This window comes from Leucopleurus acutus, assembly GCF_964270905.1.
Source record: "Leucopleurus acutus genome assembly, chromosome: 18".
Classification (NCBI taxonomy): Eukaryota; Metazoa; Chordata; class Mammalia; order Artiodactyla; family Delphinidae; genus Leucopleurus; species Leucopleurus acutus.
In genome coordinates this window covers 74,040,666-74,066,786 of record NC_139160.1, presented here as the reverse complement: position 1 = coordinate 74,066,786, position 26,121 = coordinate 74,040,666, and the positions used below count along the sequence as shown (strand labels likewise).

General features: G+C 43.5%; 1 protein-coding gene across 1 annotated transcript in view; it reads left to right on the top strand.

Annotated features, from left to right (window-relative positions):
- Positions 1–26,121, top strand: part of NALF1 (NALCN channel auxiliary factor 1) — a gene marked incomplete at both ends in the record, with an annotated part of 575,154 nt that overhangs the window by 528,252 nt on the left and 20,781 nt on the right. Inside the window, one exon of the mRNA XM_082859479.1 lies at positions 16,414–16,585. Coding sequence (XP_082715605.1) covers positions 16,414–16,585 — 172 coding nt within the window. The remainder of the gene's footprint in view (positions 1–16,413; positions 16,586–26,121) is intronic.

The following is a 26,121-nucleotide window of genomic DNA, read 5'->3' as shown; positions in this document are numbered from 1 at the left end:
GCAACGAGAAGATGAGAGAACCTGGGAAACCCCTACCTGGCAAATGAGCTTTCTGGAGCCCAGGGAGACTTTAATTAATGTTAATGGAGAAACCTCCGTCAAAACCTAATTAAGCACTTAAATGTGTTCTTAATGATCTCTGCTCCCTGAGTCCGGGTGCAGAGAGGGGAATTGATTTAACACCAGGAATAAAAATATAGATGTTCATGGGTTCAGTCTGCTGCTTTTTCTGTGGAAGCTTTGCTTTCTCTTGGTAAACAAGCTTTCCTCTGCATTTCTCATGCACTGTGAAGCGCCTGTGGGCTCGTTGCCCCGCTCTCTTGAACTGTGCAATGGAAAGGTTAGCAGCTGAGCTAAAGGCATCCCTGGGTGCATAATAACAGTTATATAAAGCACTTTTAAAATACAAACAGATTTTGAGTGCCTAATTATGCTACAGGTGTTGTGCATCACCCAGCATGAGAAATGATCTGACACTCTCTTTATCACAGGGCCAATGTGATGAAAACTCCCTTTCCCCAGGGAGAGAAGGGCTTCTCCAGCAGCACGTGGTCCCATCATCATGATTCGTATTGATTTTAGATGAGCATGTATTTCCATGATATAGTTCCTCGTTGCAAATTTTTAAATGAAATCCAAAATGAATATGCTCACCTAGGTTTACTACTACTTCTCAATATTTGAGTATATGTGTCTAAAGTATGGTTTCTGTTTTATCTGCGGTATCTCTGGTTCAAATAGTATTATGCTGGGAGCTAAAAGCAAAACAATATTAGAAAATACTATAAAACAGTCACATGACAGAGCTTCTGTGAAGCTGGTAGGCTTGAACCATGCAAGATAACCAAATGGCAGAAGAGAACCTTTACTAATTGAAATGGAGGATTTTCAGGCAGACAAACAGAAGCATCATCTACCGAGTCTCCAGAACCCTTCCACTTGCATCTTACCCTCTGTGTTTGATGTCGTTTCAAAGAACAAAGTAAACAACTCAAAAGGACTGAATTCTTTTTGGTGTATGTTTGAGCTAAACATGGCAATAGAGCACAATGAAAGGTTTATGTCATAGCTTCGCCCCCCAGCCAGAGGTATACATTTACCTTCCAGGTCTTTTTCTCCCTGTGATGATGGGGTTGCCTTTCCTTGTCTGCTTTCCCTCACTTGCCCCCCGTCTCCTCACACTGAGTTCTCCTCACTGTTCTACCTCTAGGAGATGCAGGGTCTTCTAAGATCATAAGGGAGGTGTTGGATGGGCTGATTTCACTGAATTACTGTCATCTTGGCAATAAGGAGACTATTTCAGTAGAAGGATAGGAACTATGTTCATAATCCCATGCTGCCTCCTTACCTTGTGTTATATATTTTCCAAACAGTCTATAATAGATTGTAGCTGCCATTAACCTTCTTTGAGATTAACCTTCATTGATATCACTGTTTAGCTAAATTAACCAAAAAATACAGGTTAATCAATAACGGTACCACTCCTTTTACCAGCGTATCTGGCCTAGGCCCTTCACATAATACTCAGTAGATGTTGGTGGAATGATCAAGTTAATAAAAAAGGCAATTCATTATTTCTACCAGTGTGTTATACGTAAAGAGCTTGCATTGTGAAACAGGGGCTTTGCCAACACATACCATCGCAAAGTCTTATTAGATTTGATTGTATTTTATTTTTCCCTACATATATTTGGTTACTTTGTCCTTCCTAAAACCTTAGGAGGTTGGTATTACTAACTGGAGCTCAAATAAATAAGCTAAGTGCAAATAAGTGCGCGTCTTCAACCCATCACAAGTAATAAAGTGACATTGCTCATGGCTTCCCTTGGACCCTGTCACTTGAAGGGCTCTCATCTCTCCATTATATATTCTTTTCCATTTCATTGTCAATCTCGTCATGTAAAACTTGCATGTTATTGGCAGTGGGGAGGGGGATGTTGACAGTTTCAGTCATTCCTATGTTTTTGTCTATAGAGACGTGAAAATTACCAGTACTATGCAAACTTGAATGATGTAATGGAGAAGATGTTTCAGAAAAGCAGTGTGTTCGAATTTTAACTAAAAGTGATCGCCAAGAATATTTGATCAGAAGGTCCAAGTTCATTCATAATGATGTTTAAAATCTTCTGGCAGGCATGGTATTTACCAAACATCTTTCTTGGAAAGGGTTTTACACACCTGTGTCTTGAACATCTTTAGCTTGCAATAATCTAACCCATTCAATAACTCTGCATAGATCAAGGCACAGCGCTAGACACAGAGGGCTCTCTACAAGTTTCAAATAAAGCGCAGTCCTAATGAAGAGCCTCGTCTGTGACACACTGCCTCAACACTACCAATTTCAAAGGAGACACTGAGGCAACCAAAAAGCAGGTGTGGCCTGATTCACAGCCAATCAGAACTGCAGGATTTGGAGGCAATGGCATTGCTTGCTGGAGGCTGAGATGGTCATACTTTTTCTACAAAAAATATTGGAGAAAAGTTTATACACAAGTACAAGTCCATATAGAAGTACGCAACATCTGTGTTGTGTGAAATGGAAGATATAGAGAGAGGGACTGGAGCTTTGACTCCAACAGGAAGAGAATTGTTGGCAATGAATGATACACGACCTCAGAGAATTTTCTGTGCTGCTCCGATGGTATGTCGAGTTGCTCCGTCTATACTTATTTATTTTGGCAAAAAGAAATCTCCTGAAATGATGTAATACAAGAATGTCTACATACAACATGTACAGTGACACGTGAACCATGTGCTTTGGTGAATGTAAAATATCTAGCAGTCGTCATGCCGGTCCCATAGCTGAATGGCTGGGTGCGTGGGATCTGAAACTAGTCAGAAAATAGCCAGCCTGCGTTTAAATGCTGCCCCCTTGGCATAGCTCGCTCACGTTAGTCAAGGATTTAAAGTTTCTGGGCCTCATTTTTTTCACATCTGTAAAAAAAAAGGAGAAATATTACTATTTACTTCAGAGGTTTCTTGCGAAAATGAAAGGAGCTACTACATGTAATACTTTTATCAACAGTTTCTGGCACGTAGTAAGTGCTGTGTAAGTGTCAGTCACGATCATCTTTGCTTTTCTTAAGATGTCGTGTTTGTAAGATCTGAAATCACCTATTTGTTATAATCATCATTCTGTTCCTTCAGATGGATAGCAATGATGAGAAGTCAGGAAACTGACGTTAACAGTTTTCAGACTGTAGGTCTTTGAAATTCAAGTATCAGGCTCTTATGTGTTGTTACCTACTCACTTTGTTCCACAGCGAATGAATGACCTCTCACATGTGTACTAGGTGAAAAGAAACAGGTTATTGGCGAATTTTCACTGGAAGGAAGCAATTTCCATCTAAATGTTTACAAATTCCAGTAAATACGCAATTAACCTTGTTTTACTCTTGTAACAGAAGACAGACATTTTCTGGCTGAAACTGATTTTAAACAATGGAAAAGCATCTTAAATTCTAAGGAATAAAATCACACTCGAATTTTGCTAGCATTTTCTGATTTCTTGACTTAATGTCATACAAATAGCACTGCTTTCTGATCTCTCTTACCCAGTGTGTCCCCTCCAGTCTGTTATTCTGGCCTCGGTTTGTGTTTAAACTTGGACTCTCCCTGTGATAAATCCTCCCCGCTCACTGACCCTCAAGAAAACAACTTTTATGAAGGGAACTGAATGCTGTAAAGGCCCTTGGAGTCATAATTCTACGCAGAGAGAAACGTAAGGAGTGTTCATGGCTGTGGGAAGTAGTCGGGTGTTTTTATTTTGAACTTAAAAGAAATAGCTCTGTTCCAAGTCCACTGTAAGAGGAAAGGCAGAAGGTATTTTTTCCTTGATATGATAATGGGATCTGGCCAACTGTAGAGAAAATGTGTGTGTGTCTGTGTATGTCTCAGTATGTCTGTGTGTGTGTGTCTTTGTGTCCCTGTATGTATGTGTGTGTCTTTGCGTATGTCTGTGTGTGTGTGTTTGTGTGTATGTCTGTGTATGTGTCTGTGTGTGTCTCTGTATGTATGTCTCTGTGTATGTCTGTGTGTGTCTGTGTGTATGTCTGTGTCTCTGTATATATGTCTGTGTGTGTCTCCGTGTGTATGTCTGTGTGTCTGTGTTTGAATGTGTGTGTCTCTGTATGTCTGTGTGTGTCTGTATGTCTGCATCTCTGTATGTATGTCTGTGTGTGTGTCTGTGTGTGTCTCTATATGTATGTCTGTCTCTATATGTATGTCTGTGTGTGTCTGTGTGTGAATGTCTATGTGCGTGTGTGAATGTGTGTCTATGTGCGTGTGTATGTCCGTGTGTGTGTCAGAACACTTTATAAATAAATATTTATAGAAGGGAAATATGCTAAAATTGTAAAAGGACAGAGTGAAAAATGTATAGCAAGTACAGTTTCAAAGATAAACAGTTTGGTGTCAGTTCTGTATAATTTAATAGTTGAATAAATGTTCACATGATAAAAGAGAAAGAGAGAGCAGCAAGGACCAGGGCTAGCAAAAGTACCTTTCTGATTGGTGGTAGCTGTTAGTTCAAATGACAGGCAATTGTTTTCAGACATAATTCTGGCCCTTTTCTCATTAACGGTAGTATTACTCATGTCACCAGTGCTTGGAGTTTTGAGCATGTGTTAATAAGATCACGAACACTGTGATCCTTTGCTGTATTTAAAATCTTTCACTCTAGACTAACACAGCAGTTGCTGAAATATCTTCTTGAGATGAAGCGAAGTACACAGTGTTGAAAATGTTCAGATCTCCAAAGCTTATCCCCAGAAGACCCAGGAACAATCTACATAAACTATCAGAAGTTAGTATTTGTTTACACCTGAAGTCTGTGGGGTACAATGAAACACATTTTGCTCGGGTAGAGGTGCTGGGTAAAATGACCTGAAATCTCAGCCTGGCTTTGCTGTATTCTGCTGTGGGACTTTGGCCAAATTGCCGGAATTCTCTGAATCTTAATTTTCACCTTAGTAAAACTGGAATACTCACACTCACCTCACGTAGACAGTGCACTGATACCTAGGTGAAGAGCTGAGTACAGGCATACCTCAGTTTTACTGCACTTCATTTTAATGTGGTTTTTACAAATTGAACCTCTGTGGCAGCCCCGCGTCCATGAAGGCTATCAGCACCACTTTTCCAAAAGCATTTGCTCGCTTCCTGTCTCTGTCACATTTTGGTAATTCTAATAATTTGTCATTTTTATTATATTTGTTATGGTGATCTGGGATCAGTGATCTTTGCTGTTATTGTCATAATTGTTTCGGGGACCCACAAACCGTGTCCATATAAGATGGCCAAATTAACTGATAAGTGTTGTGTGTGTTCCGACTCCTCCACTGGCCATTCCCCGTCTCTCTCCCTCTCCTCAGGCCTCCCGATTCCCCGAGACACAGCACTATGGAAATTAAGCTAATTAATAACCCTAGAATGGCCTCTAAATGTTCAAGTGAAAGGAAGAGTCACGCGTCTCTCACTTTAAATCAAAACCTGGAAATAATGAAGCTTAGTGAGGAGCGCATGTTGAAAGCTGAGATGGGCTGAAACCTAGTCCTTTTGTGCAAAACAGCCAACTGGTGAATGTAAAGGAGAAGTTCTTGTAGGAAATTAACAGTCTACTCCAGCAAACACACAAATGATAAGAATGTGAAACAGCCTTAGTGCTGATATGGAGAAAGTCTGAGTGGTCTGGATAGAAGATCAAACCAGCCACAACATTCCCTCAAGCCAAAGCCTGATCCAGAGCAAGCCCTCATCTCTCTTCAGTTCTGTGAAGGCTGAGAGAGGGGAGGAAGCTGTGGAAGAAAACTTGGAAGCCAGCAGAGGGTGTTGGTTCATGATGTTTAAGGAAAGAAGCCATCACCATAACATAAAAGTTCAAGGTGAAGCAGCAAATGCTGATGTAGAAGCTGCAGTAAGTATTTGCAGAAGATCTTGCTAAGAGAATTAATAAAGGTGGTTACACTGAACGACAGATTTTCAGTGTAAACAAAACAGCCTTATATTGGAAGAAGACGTGACCAAGACTTTCATAGCTAGAGAGGAGAAGTCAATGCCTGGCTTCAAAGGTTCAAAGGACAGGCTGACCCTCTTGTTGGGGGTTTATGCAGCTGATGACTTTGAACTGAAGCCAATGCTCATTTATCATTTCAAAAATCCCAGGGTCCTTAAGAATTATGCTAAACTACTCTGCCTGTGCTCTATTAATGTAACAAAAAGCCTAGATGACAGTGCATCTGTTGACAACATGGTTTACTGACTATTTTAAACCCACTCTTGAGACCAAATGCTCAGAAAATAAATATTCCTTTCAAAATAGTACTACTCATTTATAATGCATCTGGTCACCCAAGAGCTCTGATGGAGATGCACAGTGGGATTCATGTTGCTTTCACGCCTGCTAACACAACATCCGTTCTGCTGCCCATGCATCAAGGAGAAACTTCAACTTTCAAGTCTTATTATTTAAGAAATTCATTTTGTAAGGCTGTAGCTTCCATAGATAGTGGTTCCTCCAATGGATCTGGGCCAAGTCAATTGAAAACCTTCTGGAAAATATTCACCACTAGAGATGCCATTAAGAACATGTTGCGATTCACAGGAAGAGGTCAAAATATCAACATCGATACGAATTTGGAAGAAGTTGATTCCAACCATCATGGATGACTTTGAGGGGTTCAAGACTTCCGTGGAGGAAGTGCACATGTGGTGGAGATAGCAAGAGAACTAGTATTAGAAGTGGAGCCTGAAGATGGGACTGCACTGCAGCCGTCTCATGATCAAACTGGAGAGAATGAGGAGTTGCTTCCTGTGGATGAGCAAAGAAAGTAGTTTCATGATCTAGAAACAACTCCTGGTAAAGACGCTCTGAAGACTGTTGAAATGACAACGGAAGATTAAAAATAGTGCATCAGCTTAGTTGAGAGTGGTGGCAGGGTTTGAGAGGATTGACTCCGGTTTTGAAAGCAATTCTACTGTGGGTGAAAGGCTATCAAACAGCATTGCATCCTACAGAGAAATCGCTCGTGAAAGGAAGAATCAAAGGATGGGCAGACCTCAACGTTGTCGTCTTTTAAGAAACGACCACAGCCATCCCAGCCTTCAGCAACCCTGCCCTGAGCAGTCAGCAGCCACCAGCTTGGAGGCCAGACCCTGCAGCAGAAGAGGCTGAAGGATCAGATAAGGGTTAACACTTTTTAGTAATAAAATATTTTTTAATTAAGGTATGTACATTATTTTTTCGACATAATGGTACTGCACGCTTAGTAGATTACGGTATAATATAAACGTAACTTCCTATGCACTGGGAAACCAAACATTTCACGTGGCTCATTTTATTAGAATACTGGCATATTGGGGTGGTCTGGAACCGAACCCACAGTATCTCCTAGGTCTGCCTATGTAGTAAATAGTTATTATCTGCCCCCCCTCCTTGCTGTCTTCCTGCTGTCCTTTTCCCTTCCTTCTTCCCTGTCCTGTATCACAGGCACACTGACCCCCACTCCAGTCCCCTCTCTGACATGCCACGCCACTCCCCGTCTTGACTGTCCCCTTCTCTTCTCCAGACCCGCCGGCCACCCTCAGTCGTCACTGACCTCTGCTTTCTCCAAACCAAAGCACCCTGATGGTAACACACTGCCTACCACGTCTGGCCTTGTCTCCTTTAATTTGACAGGACTATTTTGGGGGCCAGGGAAAATGTCTTATAATGACATTTTTAACCTGCTCCCCAGGGTATGTTCCTATGGCCAGGCCAATAGTCGGCTCTCAGTAAATAGCTTTGGATGGATTGAACGATACCTTTGAAGCCAAGGTTGGTAGAAATCAGTTAGCTCTTCCGGCATCATGATAACCGGCTACAGCTCTACTCTAATGAGAATTTTGAAGTGCTCACTCTGTCACATTTTAAAGCTATGAACTCTAAGAGGCTCCCTGGCACTTTTCTGGCTGTGATCCTGTTTATCTAAGGACCAGGTGTAGATAAATAGCCTGTTTCAATGGCCACATGACACACAGCACCGCTGCATCCCCAAGGCGCTGGTTTGCACATGGTCTCCATAAGGAGCTGCCATCCCTCCTGTCCCTGCTCCTCAAGGACAGGACGTGTCAGGATAAAGCAGAAACCATAATCATAGCTGCTGAGCTTGGACTTGGTGATGACAGAATCAGAAGCACTCCTTCGCCTCTGGGAGAAAAATAAAGAACGCGCAAAGAGTCCACTCAACCGGGGGCAGCAGCACCTGCTTGGAGCGAAGACATTATTATTGTTTTAATTGACAACTCTTAAGACTGTGATATTGTAAAGTGGGGTGTCATCATGTATTATTCATACAGAAATGTCTTGACTGTATTGCAAAGAGGTAGAAAAGTTAGATATATACCCAGAGCATTTTATACTCTAGTTCTATAAAGTGTAAGACTGTGTAAAATTATCAGATGGTTAGATAACTAATTTTGCTTTATTATTGCAAGTTTTCCGTATTTTACTTGGGGTTCTATGAGAAAGTTATGCCTTAACTTTCTTTAGACCTTTATTGGATGTTTCTATTAAGTGAGAGGCAGTGATAAGCAAGTCCCATTCTATTTACTTGTATGAAAAAAGTGAATACAGCTGCATGTTTTAGTGAATGTACTGATTACTCATTGTTTTTCTACTGAATACATGGGTGTTTGCTAAACATACTCCAGATTGTGGATTATAACACTCATTCATTTATTAATCAACTGCTTCGTGAATTCCCATGTGAGTCCTCCCAAATAAGGGGACTCTACCATATCGACGCTCCCATTTCCTTGATGAATACATGCTGAAGACTAGTCTCAGATTTATCTGCCGACCCACTTACATTTCTTCCTTCAAAAGGTTGATTCCCTACTTTTTAAACCCCTTTCAACATTCTCAACTTGCCTAAGGTATGGAGCCCCAAACTGAATTTATATCGAGGTGCTTCCTCACTGCCTTTTTAAAACTATCAATTCTAATAGGATCATGGGCACTTTGATGGTAGTTAACACAGACCACGTTAAATACGTAGTGTATCTAGAGGACCGTGGGATATGTAACACTGCTGCATTTCCAAGGTATTGTTTGGCTGATAAAATACAAGGAAGCTGTCATTTATCCCTGTCTTTCCCGATTCTAGAAAAGGCTGTTGAGAAAACACCATGATGTCCACCCATGGCCGACACACAGAAGTGGTTTCCATGAAAGAACTTCCTTCCTTTCTTTTTTTTTTTCTAATAGAATCATTTATTACCTTGGACTTACAGTGTTATTAAAATGCTGACCATATTTCCTGAGTCCTCTTGTTCACTTGACACCTGAATTTTTCCGAAGTTATTCCATGCCCATCATCTTTAAAGCTTTATCTGCGGTGCACAGACTCAGGGTTTTGAGGGCTTCTTTGTACTGCGTAAGTGATATGGTGCTTTCATTCAAGGAGTCCATCACCTCAAACACAGCTCAATTTGACATAATTTGACATAATGGACGGGAAAGTCATGCCTTATTTGGCATTCTCAGCCATTCCAATATAGATATTAAATTCTCTCTTGGTTTTTCCAGCTGGAAAAAGAGGAGGGCACTGGTGAAATATTCAGCAACTCCACGATCAGATGTTTTGCGAAATGATTCCTGGCCTCATGCAGCCTCTGCTGCTGGCCTCCATCACTCCCCATTGGGCCCTCTCTGACCCTCCTTCTTCCCCGAGGCCCACGCGCACAGTTCCTGACAGCTTGGTCTCTAACAGGAGCTTTTCATTCACCTATGTCTATCACTATGAATAATTCGTTTTTGGAAGTACAATAGAACTGTTTTGGAAAGGGATGAGGTAGTGTGATCTGTCCTCCAGAAACTTTTTGCCATGATCCCAGCCAAAGCAGCTTGTCCATTTCCGATGACAAGGCCAGAGCAAACTCCGCCCTTGGCAGCTCTGCAGGCCTCCCCTGAGTCCCGCCCACGGAGCCTTCTCTTTGCGTGGACATCCTTCTCTGCTTGGAACCCCAGTCCGTGTTGTGTCTCAGCACCTAAACCACGGTGTCTGCTTGGAAAGAGAGGTTCAATCATGAAGTGGGCTTTGAAAGGTTTCTTTCTATAGGATTTATTTGTCCTCCGATAAGGGAGTTTGCTGATACCTCCAAAGGAGTCTGTAGGATTGAATGTCTTGGAAGCACGTCAGGTTTCATGGTTAGAGTCTGCTCTGTGCAGGATCTCAGAGCCAGGTGGGCTCACTCACATGAACCAGATCACCCGACAGAGCTGTGCACCTGAAGGCCATGGCGTGAATTTCCAAGGACAGTTCCATGGACAGTCAGTTTCTCCCAGGTACACCCAGAGCACCAGGAACACAGAAGTGCACGAGGCCCCTTTACAGGAGGCTAGAAAGGGAAGCAGACAAGCAAAGAGTGTTGCCTTCAGTGTGAGTCCCTAGGAAGAGAACATTCCAGAGGCTTTCGGGGGTGGGTTTACAGATCAGAGGCAGGAGGTTTACAGATGAGGTCACACAGGATGGGGAGGAACCCATCAGGCTGAGGGCTGTGTGAGCGAGGCGAAGGGGAGGCAGGGGTGCAGGGCTGCTGAGGACGAGGCCGTTTAGTGACGCTGCGTGTCACCTTCCACAGCCGCAGCGCACAGACTGAGCATGGGGGTGGAGGCTCAGCGGCTGCAGCGCTCAGCAGGGCGCGGTCACAAAGCTCAGTGTCCTTTAAGGAGTTTGAACTTCTCCCGGAGTGCTGCGGAGAGGCCCTGGATGATGTAAAGCGGAGTGCTGACAGAATCCAATAGTCCCACAGAGGTTACCCTAACTGCCCGGTACAGATCAGCACGGAGGGGAGGAGATCAGGACTGAAGACGCAGAGGCTCATCTGTGGACGTGTCATGTAGGTGAGCGATGGGAATGGCTGGGATAATAGTGGCAACAGAAATCAAGACATTTGGAGCCTTGATATTTAGGGCGTAGACTTGTAGGACCTGGGGAGAAAGTGGTTGGGGAGAGCATAGAAGGGGACATCGGGGGTGACTCCCAGATTTCTCTCATCTTGCTTCTCCCGAAGAGAAGATGCTGAATTCCACTCTGGACTTGCAGAGGCTGAGATGCTAAAGAGCATATGGAAACAGAAGCATGTAGGACGCAGTTTATAGACAGATCAGGTGAGAGAGAGAGAGAAAGAAATAACGATTTAGGCGTCACTGTTTTAAAGACCAAGTTGAATCATGAGAGTGGACGATTACCACGCAAGACTGTGCAGAAGGAAGTTTAGAACAGAAGCCTGAGTGACACCAACATTTTGGGGAGTGGCAGAGGAAACAAACAACAATTACAACAAAACAACCAATGCAGTAGTGGCTGGCAGAGTAGGAAGAAGCCCAGGGTAAATTCTCTTAATCACGGGGGCCAGCGTTTCAAGAAAGAGCTTCCGCAGCAGCGGTCCTTACTGCCAAGAAGTCAGATAAGAAAATAGCTGATTTTAGCAGCTGGGTTTATCACCGCAGAGGCCAGGCTGCTTAGAAAGAACAAGTTTCTGTGCAGTACTTCAGGCTGACACCAAACCATAGTGAGGTGAGGAGGGGGAACAAGATGAAGCAAGGATGTCATTAACTCAGACAATGCAGGAGGCGTCCAGTAAGTCCCCTACACACACACCTTCAAGTTGCAGACTTGATGGGAACGCGTATTCGCACGTCCAATCACGTAAGTTAGTTCACGTGTCATACATTGTCACGTGTGTGCATCCTCTACAAGTGGTTGTGCTTTTGTGTACTTTAGTACAGCACTGTATAGAATACAGTAGTACAGTATCTTTATATCAAGCCCAGGATGTCCGGAAGCAAACCTAAAAGCAGTGGTGACGTAGCTGGTACTACTGTACTTTTCGAGGTACTGTACTGTAAGATAAAAAATGTTTTCTTTATTTTTTGTTTGTTTTTCATGTATTACTTGTGTGAAAATTATTATAAACCTATTACAGCACAGTGCTATATGGCCGATTGTGTTAGTTGGGTACCTAGGCTAACTTCATTGGACTTACGAACAAATTGGACTTAACGAACGCACTCTCGGGATGCAACTCATTTGTACGTAGGGGACTTACTGTGTTGACGAGGAAGAAGGGAAAGAAGAAGCTGGCTTCCTGTGTGCCCCGGACAGTGCAGGAGACACACTGACAAATTCTTCCCCGGTTTCCTTCGTTTCCGAGATCATCATTGGAGGGTAGCATCCTCTATTCAGGAAAGCTTGAAGAGTTGATTTGCTTTTTGTCATCGTTGCCATCACGTCTGTGGGCCTCCAGGTATCACACCCGACTCGCAGGTGGAGCCGGGCTGGCCCTGCCTTCTTCAGACGGATTCCCTCTCCTGAAGGGACTGAGCCCAGGGTGGTGGTGAGAATGGACTGGGTGGGCTTAAAAACATAGGGTGGTGTTAGGAAGCGAGGGCCGTTCTGAAGTTCAGGGGGTTAGACCGAGTGTTATCACAGGACCCACGAAGCGTCACCAGGAGAAAATAGGAAGGTACTTGCATTCGGCCCGGGAAACGGAGCGAAGATGCAGCCCCGCAGGACAAGGTGTGCTGACATCTGGCGGATCAAGGAGCCTGTCTCCTTACACTGTACATCTCTGAATATTCTTCCGCAGATGACCTGGCGCCTCCTCAGGCAGGGCTTGTTTTCTTGCTTCTCTCTTAAAATATGTCCGTATTTCCATTTTCTGGGTGCCGCGCGTGCTTTAACCAGACACTGACACAGGGCTAAGGAAAGACGCTCAGATACACGCATGTGAACATTTCTTTCGACCTCCTGCCCCACTCACAACTGTAACGACATGCCTTGCGCATCAAAGTGCATTAGCCCGAGGCGGTCGCCACCGCAGACTACTGCTTACGTAACCAGCGATTTCAGCCCCGCGTGCTCCAGACACACGCCACTCAGCGTTAGAGCTGCCAGGGAAGGGCCTCAGAAAACGCATCAACACATGGTATACACGTAAGAAGAGTTAGCCCTTAGTAATTCTTGGGGGAAAAGGGAAAACGGCCTTCTGATTTGAAGATGACAACCATGGTCAATACCTGACATTTTTCTTAATAATAAAAAATTGTAACCGACATATTTTTTCAGCCAGCTAACATATATTTGCAATATAAATTGGTTCCCTTGCGCTAAAACGTGAATATAGAGTTTGGGGGAGGGAGGCAAGTATACTTAAAAGAAATGAGAATCCAAGCCCCTATGGGAAAAATACGAATCTGGGGCATTTTGTGAAAGGCTCTACGGGAGGTGAGCCGTGGTCACGTGGAACGCCCAGAACCAAGAGAGGTCATGAGACCCGGTGCGTGCTGACGTCACACTGGTGCATGCTGACGTCACGCTGGTGCATGATGACGTCACTTGTAAAGAGGAGCCTGAAAACCATGATTATTCAGGGCACTGGGTATAATCTGTAATGAACAATATTTCTAGCCACATAAAGCATCCCCCTCCTAGAGTCCCATAGCTTAACATCACTTCCCGTAATCAGGGAACAGAGACCCCCTCGCTCAGTCTGTCTCCTGGGATGTTCCTCTCAACCATGCTTGTACCATTACAACCAGAACTTTCCTGAAAACTGAGAATTATCTTAAAAAATAAAAAAACTAGTCTTCATCGGGAATCTGGAAATGAGTTCAGTAGACCAGACCACAGCTCCCTGGGATCTCCCCTCCTCTCCTCACACCTTCAATTAGGCCCGCGAAACCGAGGGGATTTGTAAAGTGATGTTGGTGCAGAGAAGACCCAGAAATCAGCCCGGGGCTGGGGTGTGATTATTACAGCCACTGTGCAGAATTTCAAGGGAAGGTTTGGAAAGTGCAGATCTGGGGTGAAGTGACTTGTAAAAAAGGAAAAAAAAGAAGGGCTTCCCTGGTGGCGCAGTGGTTGGGAGTCCACCTGCCGATGCAGGGGACACGGGTTCGTGCCCCGGTCCGGGAAGATCCCACATGCCGCGGAGCGGCTGGGCCCGTGAGCCGTGGCCGCTGAGCCTGCGCGTCCGGAGCCTGTGCTCCGCAGTGGGAGAGGCCACAACAGTGAGAGGCCCACGTACCGCAAAAAAAAAAAAAAAAAAGAAAAGAAAAATAAAGGTACGTTAAGAATGATTCAGTTGATGCCTTCCCAGTAATGTGCTGTGTTATTAAAACAACATCCAAGAAGCCAGGGATTTGAGGTTGCCATCAACTGTGATCTTCCTAGGCCCCAGTTCTCACTTGAGAGGCTTAGCTAGATGACCCCTAGGACCTTTCCCCTCTGAACTGCCACCCTCCCCTCGAGGATTCCAGAGACCCACCTTTTGTCATGTTGTCATCACTTTCTGCTTCCTCTCAGAAGAGGTCCAGCTACCCCAGGGCCCAGTGAAGGAAGTGCTGGCCTGAATTCTGTCCATTTGCTACTATAATCTCTCTCTAACTCAGGTTCTTTATTTGTAAAATATTTCCCAAACCCATCTCAAGGGTTTCAGGGGGAAAAATAAGAAATGAGAAAACGCTCTGGGAGAAAAAGAGAAAATTGTTATCCAGCTATTAAGTGAAAATGTCATTCTTTTTTAGGCCATTTTAATAGTCTAGTCTGTTCCTTTTCTAGACTGTAGCTTGAGAGTATTTTCTATTGACCGTAGGATGGGCAGCTGTCAAACAATTTGTTGTACTGTCAGCAGTGATTTCCAAGGGGCAGCAGCAGAGCGGGGGTGGGGTGAGATGTCCTTCACGAGCATAATTACCTGGAAAACGTAACTTCCACAGAGAGAGGAAAGTACAAGCCCTCCAGGAAAAACGGAGGTAAACGTAGTTGAACCAGTCATTTATCATCAGAGACCTTAAACCTGTTTTTGTTCCTTCCCAAAATTATTGTTTAGCATCAGATAATCATTTATACAATTCAGTGACACCCAGAAAAGCGATGACTTAGTACATCTCTCCATAGGAGAAGGCTAAGCCATTATAAAAAAGATTTCTGGTCTTCCTTATACTACGGAGTTCTTCTGAAAGAAGACAAGTGTACTCATTTGTCATCAGTGCTTTTCCCTGAAAATCCTTTAGGGCTTTTAAAAGTTAATCATCTTGTTTCTTTGGTTTTGTGCCACCACAAAATATCTAACTTTCTCAACCCCCCTCCCTCAAAAATAAAAGGGAGGCATTGGAACGTATCTCAGAGCTGTTTATTTCTCTCCCTTTCCTGACACAAGAATTCTCCTCACAGTATGCTGACACGATTATCTAGATTCTGCTTGAATTCTAGGCTGTCCACTCACTTCCAGTGCTAATTATTATCTGTGTGCAAAGTGTGACCGATAGTTACCTTCTATGTGTGTGCTAAGAATTACATGGGAAAAGAATGTATGTACCTTGCTTAGAACAGAGTGAAATTGATAAATACTCGCTGTTACTCTTGCTATCATTGTCAGGTATTTATGACCTCTTAGTGTACATTTAACGGTACACCATCCACTTTTCCAGGTAGAACATAGGCGACAGAATCTTACCAGGCTAGTATTAACCTTAGAAACAGGTAAAAAGAAGACATCAGAGCCCAGGGTCGGGGAAATACCTGAGTCACAGCCATCTGTATGGTGGATACCTTGCCATGGTTTTATTTGGGCCTAGTTTCAACTTGTTCCCTTATATTAGAAAAAGGCATTTTTTTCAATATCTACTTTCCTAAATACCTATCAAAAACAAAGAGCTAGGTGAATTCATAGTCCTTTCACATTTTATTAAATTAAGCAAATACTTATCGAATATCGATGTGGATCACAGTATCTAAAGGTCCAAGTTGCGGCTCTGATGAGGTTTCCTTCTTCGTTCTCCTCACCACACCACGACATAAAGTGTCTGATTTAGGTTGGGTGTTTCCCGGCTTTTGGACGATGAGATATTTAATGCATTTGATGTGAGTCATCAATTTAAATGCCCGCCGCTGCTGGTTCTGTGCCCTGGAGTTCAAGCTCTAACCAGCCGCCTCTGCACAGCCCGCGGGGGCATCTTTGTAGGGGAATCAGCGCCATCTAGTGCCCTTGGGGGGAATAGCCGGTGTCTGCAGGGCTCTCGCACCCTGCAGTAAATAACCACGGTGGGTCCACAGTTATTTCCTTTCTTGTATATCATTGGATTTTTAAAACTTCAGGCCCTGCTTAACTCCACTGTTTTTCACATGAGTTACATCCCCTCAAACGCCACATTACCTTTTGCATTCTCTTAAGGGCTCAATCAAAAGGTGTTTTGCTCTGTTGCCAAGACATCGCTTGCAGCTGGCCTTGTGTGAATACGCTGTCTCCAAGTGTGAGTTTTCTTATGATCCGCCTGAAGCCCTAGCATGTTCCTCACAGTACAGCATGTCCTTTATCAGTCAGAACTGTTGTCATCCCGCCCTATTTTTGATTCTTCTCTTTTTTCAGATTGTCTACAAAGCCTGGCTGTGTTCCCAGTATTTTGAAGTCGCACAGCTGAACTGCAGAAAGACAATTCCTTGCAAGCAATACTGTTTGGAGGTTCAGACGAGGTGTCCGTTCATATTGCCCGACAATGATGAAGTTATCTACGGGGGACTCTCCAGTTTCATCTGTACAGGTACAGTGCGGGGCAGGTGTTGGCACCCAGCCTCTCGTGGTGGAGCTGCTTCTGTGGTGTTTGTTTGGTTGGGGGTTTCCTTCCACCTATGTAACCCTGAAGATTTGGCTGGGACTATTCCATGCTTTCCTTCACAGAAGCCCTGAAAGGACCCCGAAACTGATTTGGAGATGCCACGTGATGTGTCGTCTACCTATGACCACCATCATTAAGTCTGTAAAAGGATAAAATGGAAAAACGTCAGCAATCTTTGGATTTGCTTAAATTTGACTTAGAGTCAGTTGGGTTCTACCTGCCTTATCTTTGTATTAACCTAAGAACAGATGACGTGATAAGGCGGTAAAGTTATGTTTCTTCTTCAAATTGGTAACAAGTTTAGGTCCCAAATCTATTTTCTGAGAAGTGTTATGTTACTTTATCTTAAATAAGTATCGAGAGTATGAAGAAATGCCCGTTGAAGTTACTCGTGTGTGTGTATGTGTATTAGAGTCCGGTTAAATTGTTTACCTCTTTCACCAAATGACTCAGGCTGGGCAAAACACCAGTAGCAGCATGCAATTTCTGGGTATTTATAAGTGTTACACAATTTAGACGTAGAATAAGACGCAAAGGATAAGAGTAGATTGCTTTTTAAAAATAAATGCTGAGTAGACAAGTGAGAACGATCCCCTTTGCTGCAGAAATGTGATAAGCAGAGTTGTTGCTTCACGCTGTCTCAGTAAAAATGTGCTACGGGTCCTTGTAACTGGATGGCTTGAGTTGTAGCATGTTTAGTTTTCAAGTTTTAAGGATAAGACACCATCATATGTACGAAGAAACATGAAAACCCCTCTTCTTATAATAAACTTTGTGAGACCCTTCTAAGCAGAGTGACATATTGAGATGTTCAACATGAGAATTTATCAGATTCTTTCTAGAGCACTTATTTCCATGCCTATCCATAACCCATCCTGTTCTAAGTGATGTGCTATCAAGAGACTGTCCAGCAAAGCTCTCCCCTAAACGCCTGCCTGCACACTGGATGACTTTTGTGCTGCCCAAACTTATGGGAAGGATATCTGGATGAAGGTTAAGAGACATGGGCTTTCCTCCTATTTCTATTAATGCATTCTCTCCGAGCCGCCATCTCCTCATTAGTACATTAGTGATAGCGATACCCCTCAGGCATGTCTGCAGTGAGGAATACAGATAGAGAAGCTGCACGAGATACGTCATCCATAGGCAATAGCCATTGTACGTAAGGAAGCGATTTGTGGAATGCAAAGTGATTTACCAATTATTTTTGTTATTCCACTGATTTGACGCTGAGATCATTTTTCATATGGTTCCTCTCTACTGGGAAGACAGAGAGAGAGAGAGAAGAGAGAGATAAAAGGAAGGAAGGAAGGAAGATATTAACACCTTCTTCCTTTGAATCCGAGCCAGAATTCACCAGTCACAGGCTATTCATTTATTTGTCTTCCACACAAAATTTCAATAAATGGTCATCAAGATAAGGTCTTCATCTCTTGACTTAAGGACGAATGAGGTGTCTGTGATTTTAGGACTTCTGAGAAACTTCTGGAATTTTATGTAAAGGTTGTATTCTTGTTCATTCTCACGCATGTAGCTTTTTTCCTAGAGAAGGTCAACAGCTTCACTAGATTCTCAGAGCAGAAAAGAACCTCAGATGAAGGGAGAGGCGTCTGTCTATCTCCTCCTGCTTCTTGGTCTCTTATCTGTATGTTTGAATCTGAAATACAGGTTTGAACGTTCATCGCCTTCCCTATACACTTTCAAGGCCGTCCGAAAGCTAAACATGGAAATTAATCTCTTTTCGCACATGTGCAGAAAGTCTATCTTATATTTTTAATTGTCTTTGAGTCTTTCAAAGTCAGATTTTTTCATCTACATCATTAAGGAAAACAAATTGGAAAAGAGGAGAGATTTGTCATTTGTCGGATCCAGGGGGAAATGCCGCCAAAATTAGAAGCTTTCTGGGAGAATCTCATCACTGAATATTTGGGAATCTGACTCTTCTTTCCCCACTGTCAGCTGGGCCTATGTTCTTTTTCTTACTTCTCAAAACTGTGCAGAATAAATTAGGAAGGCATTTGGTCCCTGAGCGCTGTGAAAAATTTTGACCAAAAAAATGGTACTAATTTTCAGATGGATCCTCTCTTCTAAGCTGTGACCCAGGCTTCCTGGAAGAATTCTTCTGTGTCTTACCACTAGCAGCCATCCTTTATCCACCTTGGGTCACAGAGGTCCCTTGAGTTTTGCTGCTGGACTTGAACAGGAGAGATTTCTGCAGGTGGGAATCGCTCGCTGCCGTGCCACTACCGATGAGGGTCCCAGACACCAGGGTCCCCAGAACATCTCCTTCTGGGAAGAAGTGAGCTCCCGGGGCCACTGGTGAAACCCTGCCCAGGAGCCCAGTGGCCTCACATGTGTAGGGAAACTAGTAAGACTTTTACACATAAAACATTTGTTCCCAAACATTGTCACACGATCTTTGAAGGTTCACCTCTTACAGATAGACATGAAGATCCAAATAACTCACCCTTCAGGTGTACTTGGAGTAAGTATTGAGTCATCTCACACACCTTTTACACATTGTGAAGGAAGCGTCTTCTGTACTCAGAATGAGACTAAGTCTAGTCGAGAAATGGGAGTATTTTTCCTAGTTCCCCAGTTGGCTGCACATGACCTGAGGCCCCCTGGGAAGCAGGCTCATAGCCACGTTTCAGCTCACACAGAACAGCACATCTGCTGGACTCCCCCCTCAATGAAATGAGTAAATGGCAATCACTAAACCCAATTTCACTAAAAGGAGTTCACCAAGTAGGTTGGTCTTCATCTTGCCTCCAGTAATTCCTCTTTTTTAAAAAATTAATAAATGATTTTATTGCCATTCTGTATGCTGAAAAATATAATCATTTATCATCAAGAGTTGAAGGAATAGACAGTTTCCTTCAACTTCCTTTAATAATGGTCTCCCTACTAATGGAAAAACAGCCAATTCAGAAGCTTCCAGAAGGAAGGAGATTCCCTCTAAAAATCATCTCAAAAAAGTACTCAGTGAGCACGTGACTGCAAAAGGCTCACCGGCAGATCCTGTCCAGGTGAGGGTCAATTTTGTTCAAGGTGCTTCTCCACAGTGACAAACCAGTGGTGTGATTATGGCTTTTTTCCCAATCTTTTAGAGACTGGGATTACAGGACTCCAGGTCTTCCTGTCATCTAGGCTTTTATTAGCTACATACTGATGCTTAGAATTCCTGCCATCCATCCAAAAAAGCACATCTCAGTCCTTGGGATCAGGGAACCAGTTAGAGGGTTCAGAGCAGACAAAATTCCTTTAAATAATCAGGAGTTATTTAAAATTTGGGTCAGTTATTAGATGCAACCTTATTGCATCATTTCTTCATGAGGCTTATATTACTTACCCGTGTCCTACATGGGAGTGTTTAAATGTCTACATTTTGGTCATCTGCTGCTATGACCCTTGGCAAGCCGGTAGCTTACTTTTAAAACATGAAATATCTGCGAATGCATGTCCATGGCTGTACAATGTCTTTGACTGAGGCTGTCGCTGAAGGTGAAGGACAGATGTTTTCACCACAAAACTAGAGGAGAGAAGAGCCTCCTCCTATTGTTACGTTCTGCTTCTGTTTTAGGTAATGAAGGAAAGACACTTTGCCTGAGATCTCTCTTGGTTTTTCTGTTAGAGGATAAAACTGAGGCGTTGCTGAAGGGGTGTTTGAGACATTAATTAGGGAGAAATTCCAAGGTGCTGTCAGGGTGAAGCCCGTCATTGGATGTCAGGCTTTATTGAGCTAAAACTTTTCGAGGTGGGTTCACACAATACTCTGCTATTTTAGAAACTGTTTCTTCGTCTTCAGAGTGAGGGGGTGGAGTCCTTTGTGGGTTCTGCGCTGTCAACCCATCATGGTGACAATGACGTGGGTTTCCCCCCTGCACACTCCCTCGCATTCTTCTAGAATCCCCTGGAGAAATCCTGGATTGCTTACCTGGAATGGTGAGCCAACACTAACAACACAGAAGTAGCAGAGCATCTCAGGCTGCGGGTGCTATGGTAACATACATTGCGAAAATTGCCACTTGATTGATGGATAAGAGAGACCCTACCTGATTTGCCGCTGTATTTTTCATAGGTGAATTATTGAAAGAAAAAATAAAGTAAAAGATCTGCTGGGGGTTACTGACAATGGAGATAAAACATTTTGAGAATTCTGTGTAAATTCTGCATTTCATTTTTTAGCTGTGACAAGCATGAGGTTATATTTCCGCCTCCTGGGAAAACACGGCGGGCTGTTGCTCGTTAGGGTGACAGGTCTGATTATGAAGTGATGGAGGACGGGCGCCCCCTGGTGGCGCGGCTCTGCGTCCGCAGGGGACCTAAAGCGGTTTATTTCCCTCAGGCAAGGGAAGTCATTATAATAATCCTTTGAGAGAAAAAGATGGGGGAAAATACTTGGATATGCATATTGATCGAGTCAGAAAGGAATTTTTTAATGTTGCGTGTCATTCACAGGAGAGAGTTGACAACTGTGAAAAAACATTCCCTAAACTGTATCTCACATCTGGGGAGTTGATGAAGATTTTTAGAAAGATTATGTAAAAGGTTTTCTCACCGAAGCAGTGTTTCAGTAGAAAAATCTGCTCCCTGTAAATTTTAATTTGGACGTCTATGATATCTTTAATCTCCGTACCTTCTCCAGTGTGTGAATATGTTTGATTATTTTCTAAAACTCAAGGGTCTTTTTTTCTGAAAAAGGAATAATGAAATACCAGCTAGTTATAGCACCATGTGATGTCATACAAAGTCTTTATATATATATATAATATATATATATAAATCTACAAAATATGTAGATACAAAATCTTTATGTAGATACAAAATCTTTATATAAATATATATGTATATATATAAATTTAGACCAAAAGAGAAATGTGAAGGAAGGTAGTATGATCAGAATAAATAATAAATACGAAAATAAGTTATTTTTAAAAACTTACGTAGCATGTAGTAACTTCATGTGTTTGGGACATCATCTTCCATTAAAACACTGCACTTTTGGAGGCTTATTAAATTCGTATAGTGAGACCTGAGTTCAGGTCCTCATACTTTTAAGATCATCTTCCCCGACGTCCACCTCCGTGTGCTTCCCCAGCGGTTCAAGTTTGCCTTGAGCGAGGGGACTAATGAAGGGAAAGAGCCCCGGAGTAGAAATTAGGTTGGTGGATTCTGCCCATAGCTATGAATTTTGGAACGTCATACCCACTGGGTTTCCATTTCCTCATCTCTACAAGTGGCTGATGGGTCTGGGTCTCCAGCACATTCAGCCCTCCTGGATGTTGAGGGCAGAGTCTGAGTCAGGTGGACGCCCCTTGGTCCAGGCAGAATCTGAGTCAGATGGGCGCCCCCTGGTCCAGAATGAGGGCAAAGCACCCCAGCACCAGACAATGCAGAGTCCATCCTTGTCTGTGTTAGTGGAGGCTGGCATCTCGCTCCAGGTCCCCCTGGATGCCCCTCGCTGGAGAGCCAGGAAGGAATGGTGATAAACTCATCTACCTCCAGGTGTGCTGATAAAACTGGCCATACCCTCCCAAACCTGCACACTTAGACAAACCTTGGGGAAGATCTAACACAGTCCACGTTGTACTTCTGCATTTTCTCTCTCTACCTTACCTGATCTAAGAGGAGGAATGAAAGGGGTTAGACCAGGGAGAGTTGAGGAAACCACGCCTGGAGCTTTGGCATGGCGTGGAGTTGAATCAGCCCCAAGGTGTGTCCAGTCTCCGTGGCAGGGAGCCCCAAGCTTGCTGATTCTGGAGCCAGGAAGGGCGGAGCCTGCAGCCACTTCCTGGCCTGTTTCCAGGTAAGTGGGCACCGCAGGTGCATTGAGCAGAAAGCTGTCCTCCTTGATGCCACCTGGAGAGGATCCTAGTGACATCATCTCACAATTGCCTGGTAATCTGTAGCTGCAGCGTAACTTGCTGGCCTGGCCGGTATGTCTTGACCTCTGAACTCCCTAGGATGGACGACTGTCCTTTACTGAAACCAGAACTATTGAATGCTGCTCCGACGGGACCAGGGCAGGGCATCCTGGGCAATGAGTTGGTTGGTCTGTACTCAGATGGAGGTTGAAAGAAAACGTTTAGAGAGCTTCCCTAGAGCAAGGAGGAGGGTGAAATACACATCGTTCTACAGAGATTCACATCATCCCCAGAAAGCTTCGTGACCGACAAGACTCAGAGCTGTTTATGACTGACATGGCAGCAAAGTAGGAAGATAAAGGAAGAATTTCAGTTCTGGAATTCGGTCTAGGAAGGGTAACTCTGCACGAAGAGGAATCTCCTAGAACAGGCGAAACCTTATTCAGTGAAGGCGTTTACTAAGTTCATCTGCAGTTAAACATCTCTGCAATGAAGCCTCTCTGAAGTGTTTCTCCCCACCCTGTAGCTGTCCTGGGCACTGAACTGCTTTGGACACTGCAGTGATCTCACGTGATGATAGATTCAGTCAATTTGAGAACAAGCCTGAATTATAGACGTCATCTGGTCTGATGTTGCTTTTATACAGGATTAAAGAGAGCTGACCCCCTGCAACCTATTATTGCAGAAACCAGGATAGACCCACACTTCCTGGCTATTAGTCCAGTATGTGTATCACTGGTGGAGTGGGAAGTGGCCATTCGGTCTGTCCTGAAATTAACCTGTAAGCAAATGTCTCCTTTCTGCTGTCCGGCTGGAGAAGGTCCCCCTGTAGGGAAAGAGAAGGTGGGGACACAGCCTGTGGTGTGTGCAGTGCCGTTTCCAGTAGTTCAACACACACATCCTGATTTCACAACATCACGTATTATGTTAAAAATAAACATCACGTACATTTTCTACCTGGGCCATTCTTTCTGCTTAAAGAAAGGAGAACTGTCTGGCGCTGTTCTCTGGAAGATTTTGTGCTTAGATGCCTGGCTTTTTCAGTCAGATTAGTGAGCGAGATTTTGAGACTGCACACATGCAAACCTGCAAATATATTACTATGAAGGGTAACGGCAAGGATCCAAGGTCTCTAAAACGTTTGCCTAAATAATTGTGACTCCATCTTCTGCCTTGTGTTCAGTAGGTTTGAGTCCCATAAGGAAATCATGCATTCGATACATTTTAAAAATGGAAAGTGAACCAATTTGTCTCAATTTTGAAATCTTGTCTTTTTGGTGGTTCAGTTTGACTTTACCAGATGAGATGGTTACTGTTGGTCATAATTTCTAATGTATCAGATCATTATAATGTTTACTCTTTGGGTTCAATGTGAAGTTTTCTTCAAATTAATGAGATGTAGGAGGTCAGTTTTTATATCCGTGATGCAGTCATTGTTCAAAATAATTTTTTAACTTTTCTCTGGAAATAATTTTCATATCCTGAAGCATTCTCTTCCTGCTTTGGGAGATTTATCTGAACATGTCTGTTGTTTATGGCTGTATGCCCGGTGCCCAGAAAGCTGTTTGACACAGTTGGTGCTCAATAAACAAATTTCGAATGAATTAATTAATGAGGAGCAATCTGTGACGGGCCCTGTTATGAGGAAGAAGAGGCCATCCAAGGTGGGGAGAAGCCCAAGGAAGCCAGGGGGTGAAGGTTGTACCCTGCAGGGCCACCAGCTGCCTCCTGCCTGCCTCTGCCAGCGATACTCTGACGATTCCAGAAAGGGGGCTGACAGGTGGATGCACCTTAACAACGTGTCCCCCTGTTGGAGTCAGAGAGAATATCAGTATTTCCTTTGAAAGCCATTTTGTCCCTCACGTTCCATCCTCTGTCACAGGCAAGATAAAGACTCAGGTTGAAAGCTGTTCAGACCTCATCATGCACGTTGCTTACTCACCTGGGATGCTAGGACTTTAAGCCTGATGAACGCTGTGACACCTCACTTACGGAATTTACATTTTAAGTGGGCCCCCCAAACCGACCATCAAGGTTAACTTGCCCCCTGCCCCCCAAATCAGGTCCTAACCTGCAGTATCTCAGAATGTGACCTTATATGAAAATAGGGTCTTTTAGGGAGGTGATCATGTTAAAGTGAGGACACCAGGATGGGCCCTGATCCCGTGCTGCCCAGTGGGCATGTTAATCCCCTAGGGCTGCCATGTACCAAGACGCCACAGACGGGGTGGTTTAAACAACAGAAATGTATTATTCCACAGTCCTGGAGGCCAGAGGTCCAAGGTCAAGGTGTTGGCAGGTTTCGTTTCTCCAAAGGCCTCTCTCCTTGGGCCACCTTCTTACTGTGTCTTCACAAGGTCTTCCCTTTGTGTGTGCACCCAGGGGTCTTCCTGGGTGTCCAAATTTACTCTTTTCATAAGGAATCTCATTGAATTAGGGCTCACTCTAAAGACCTCATTTTAACTCAGTCATCTCTTTAAAGGTCCCGTCTCCAGACGGTCACGTTGAGGTGCAGGAAGTTAGGGCTCTAACATCTCAATTCATCTCACAGAAGTGTACTTATAACAAGGGGACATTCGTACCCACAAACATACCCACAGGGAACACACAGGGAGAATACTATCACCTGCACCCCTGCCAACACTCTGACCTCAGACTGTCCTCCTCCAAAACTGTGAGACCATAAAGTACTGTTTTGAAGCCGCCCAGTCTGTGGGACTTTGTTAGGGCGGCTCTGAGCTCTGCCTGGCAATTTTGGACTAGAACAGATACATTCAGTATTGTTTGTTCAAGAAGAGAATAATGTCTAACCCTTCTATGAAGACAGATTTTGTGTACTTCAAAAGTTCTAGAGGATTAGAGGAGAGGAAGCAATAAAAAGGAATCAGAAAGGCAAAGAGAGAACTCAGCCTAGAGGAGTTAGAGGATAATAATTATGCAGAGAGAGGAATGATGAAGAAGAAAGGGTATTAACCAGTGTGGATCGGTTTTAATTGCAAAATAAAATGATTTTCATGAATTTCACGAATCTCCTTTTGAAGGAATTTAGAACCACACTCACTTTGCAAAGCTGCTGTATGTACTGTGTCCACCCATTCGTGGCTTCACGATTAGAAGATTTTAAACCTGAATCTGCAAACTTTTCATGTCACGAAATTGCAGTTAGTGAATTTTTCTTTTGGAAAATCTAATCACTCTGTACTTTGTGCTCAACATTGCTGTAAACCTAAAACTGCTCTAAAAAATAAATCCTAATGAAAAGCGGGGGTGGGAGAACCTAGCTAAATAAACTTTCTATCTCTAGATAAATTGTCTTCGATTTGGAGATGTGTTTGTTCTTATCATTTCCAGCCTACTCTTGTAGTGTCAGAAGGAAATGCAGACTCATGATTTTATATAACAGTTTTATGAGATTTGTGGACAGCTTTCAAATTCCAAATCTTAATCCTTACAAGAAGAATGGTTTACATCCCTGTTCGCTTCTATTATTCTTTCCACAAAGAGATAAAATTTAAATGCATGGAGCATCCGGAAAAGCAGGAAGTGTATTAGAAATCATGAGCTCCATCAATTAGCACAAAAGAAGCAAACATG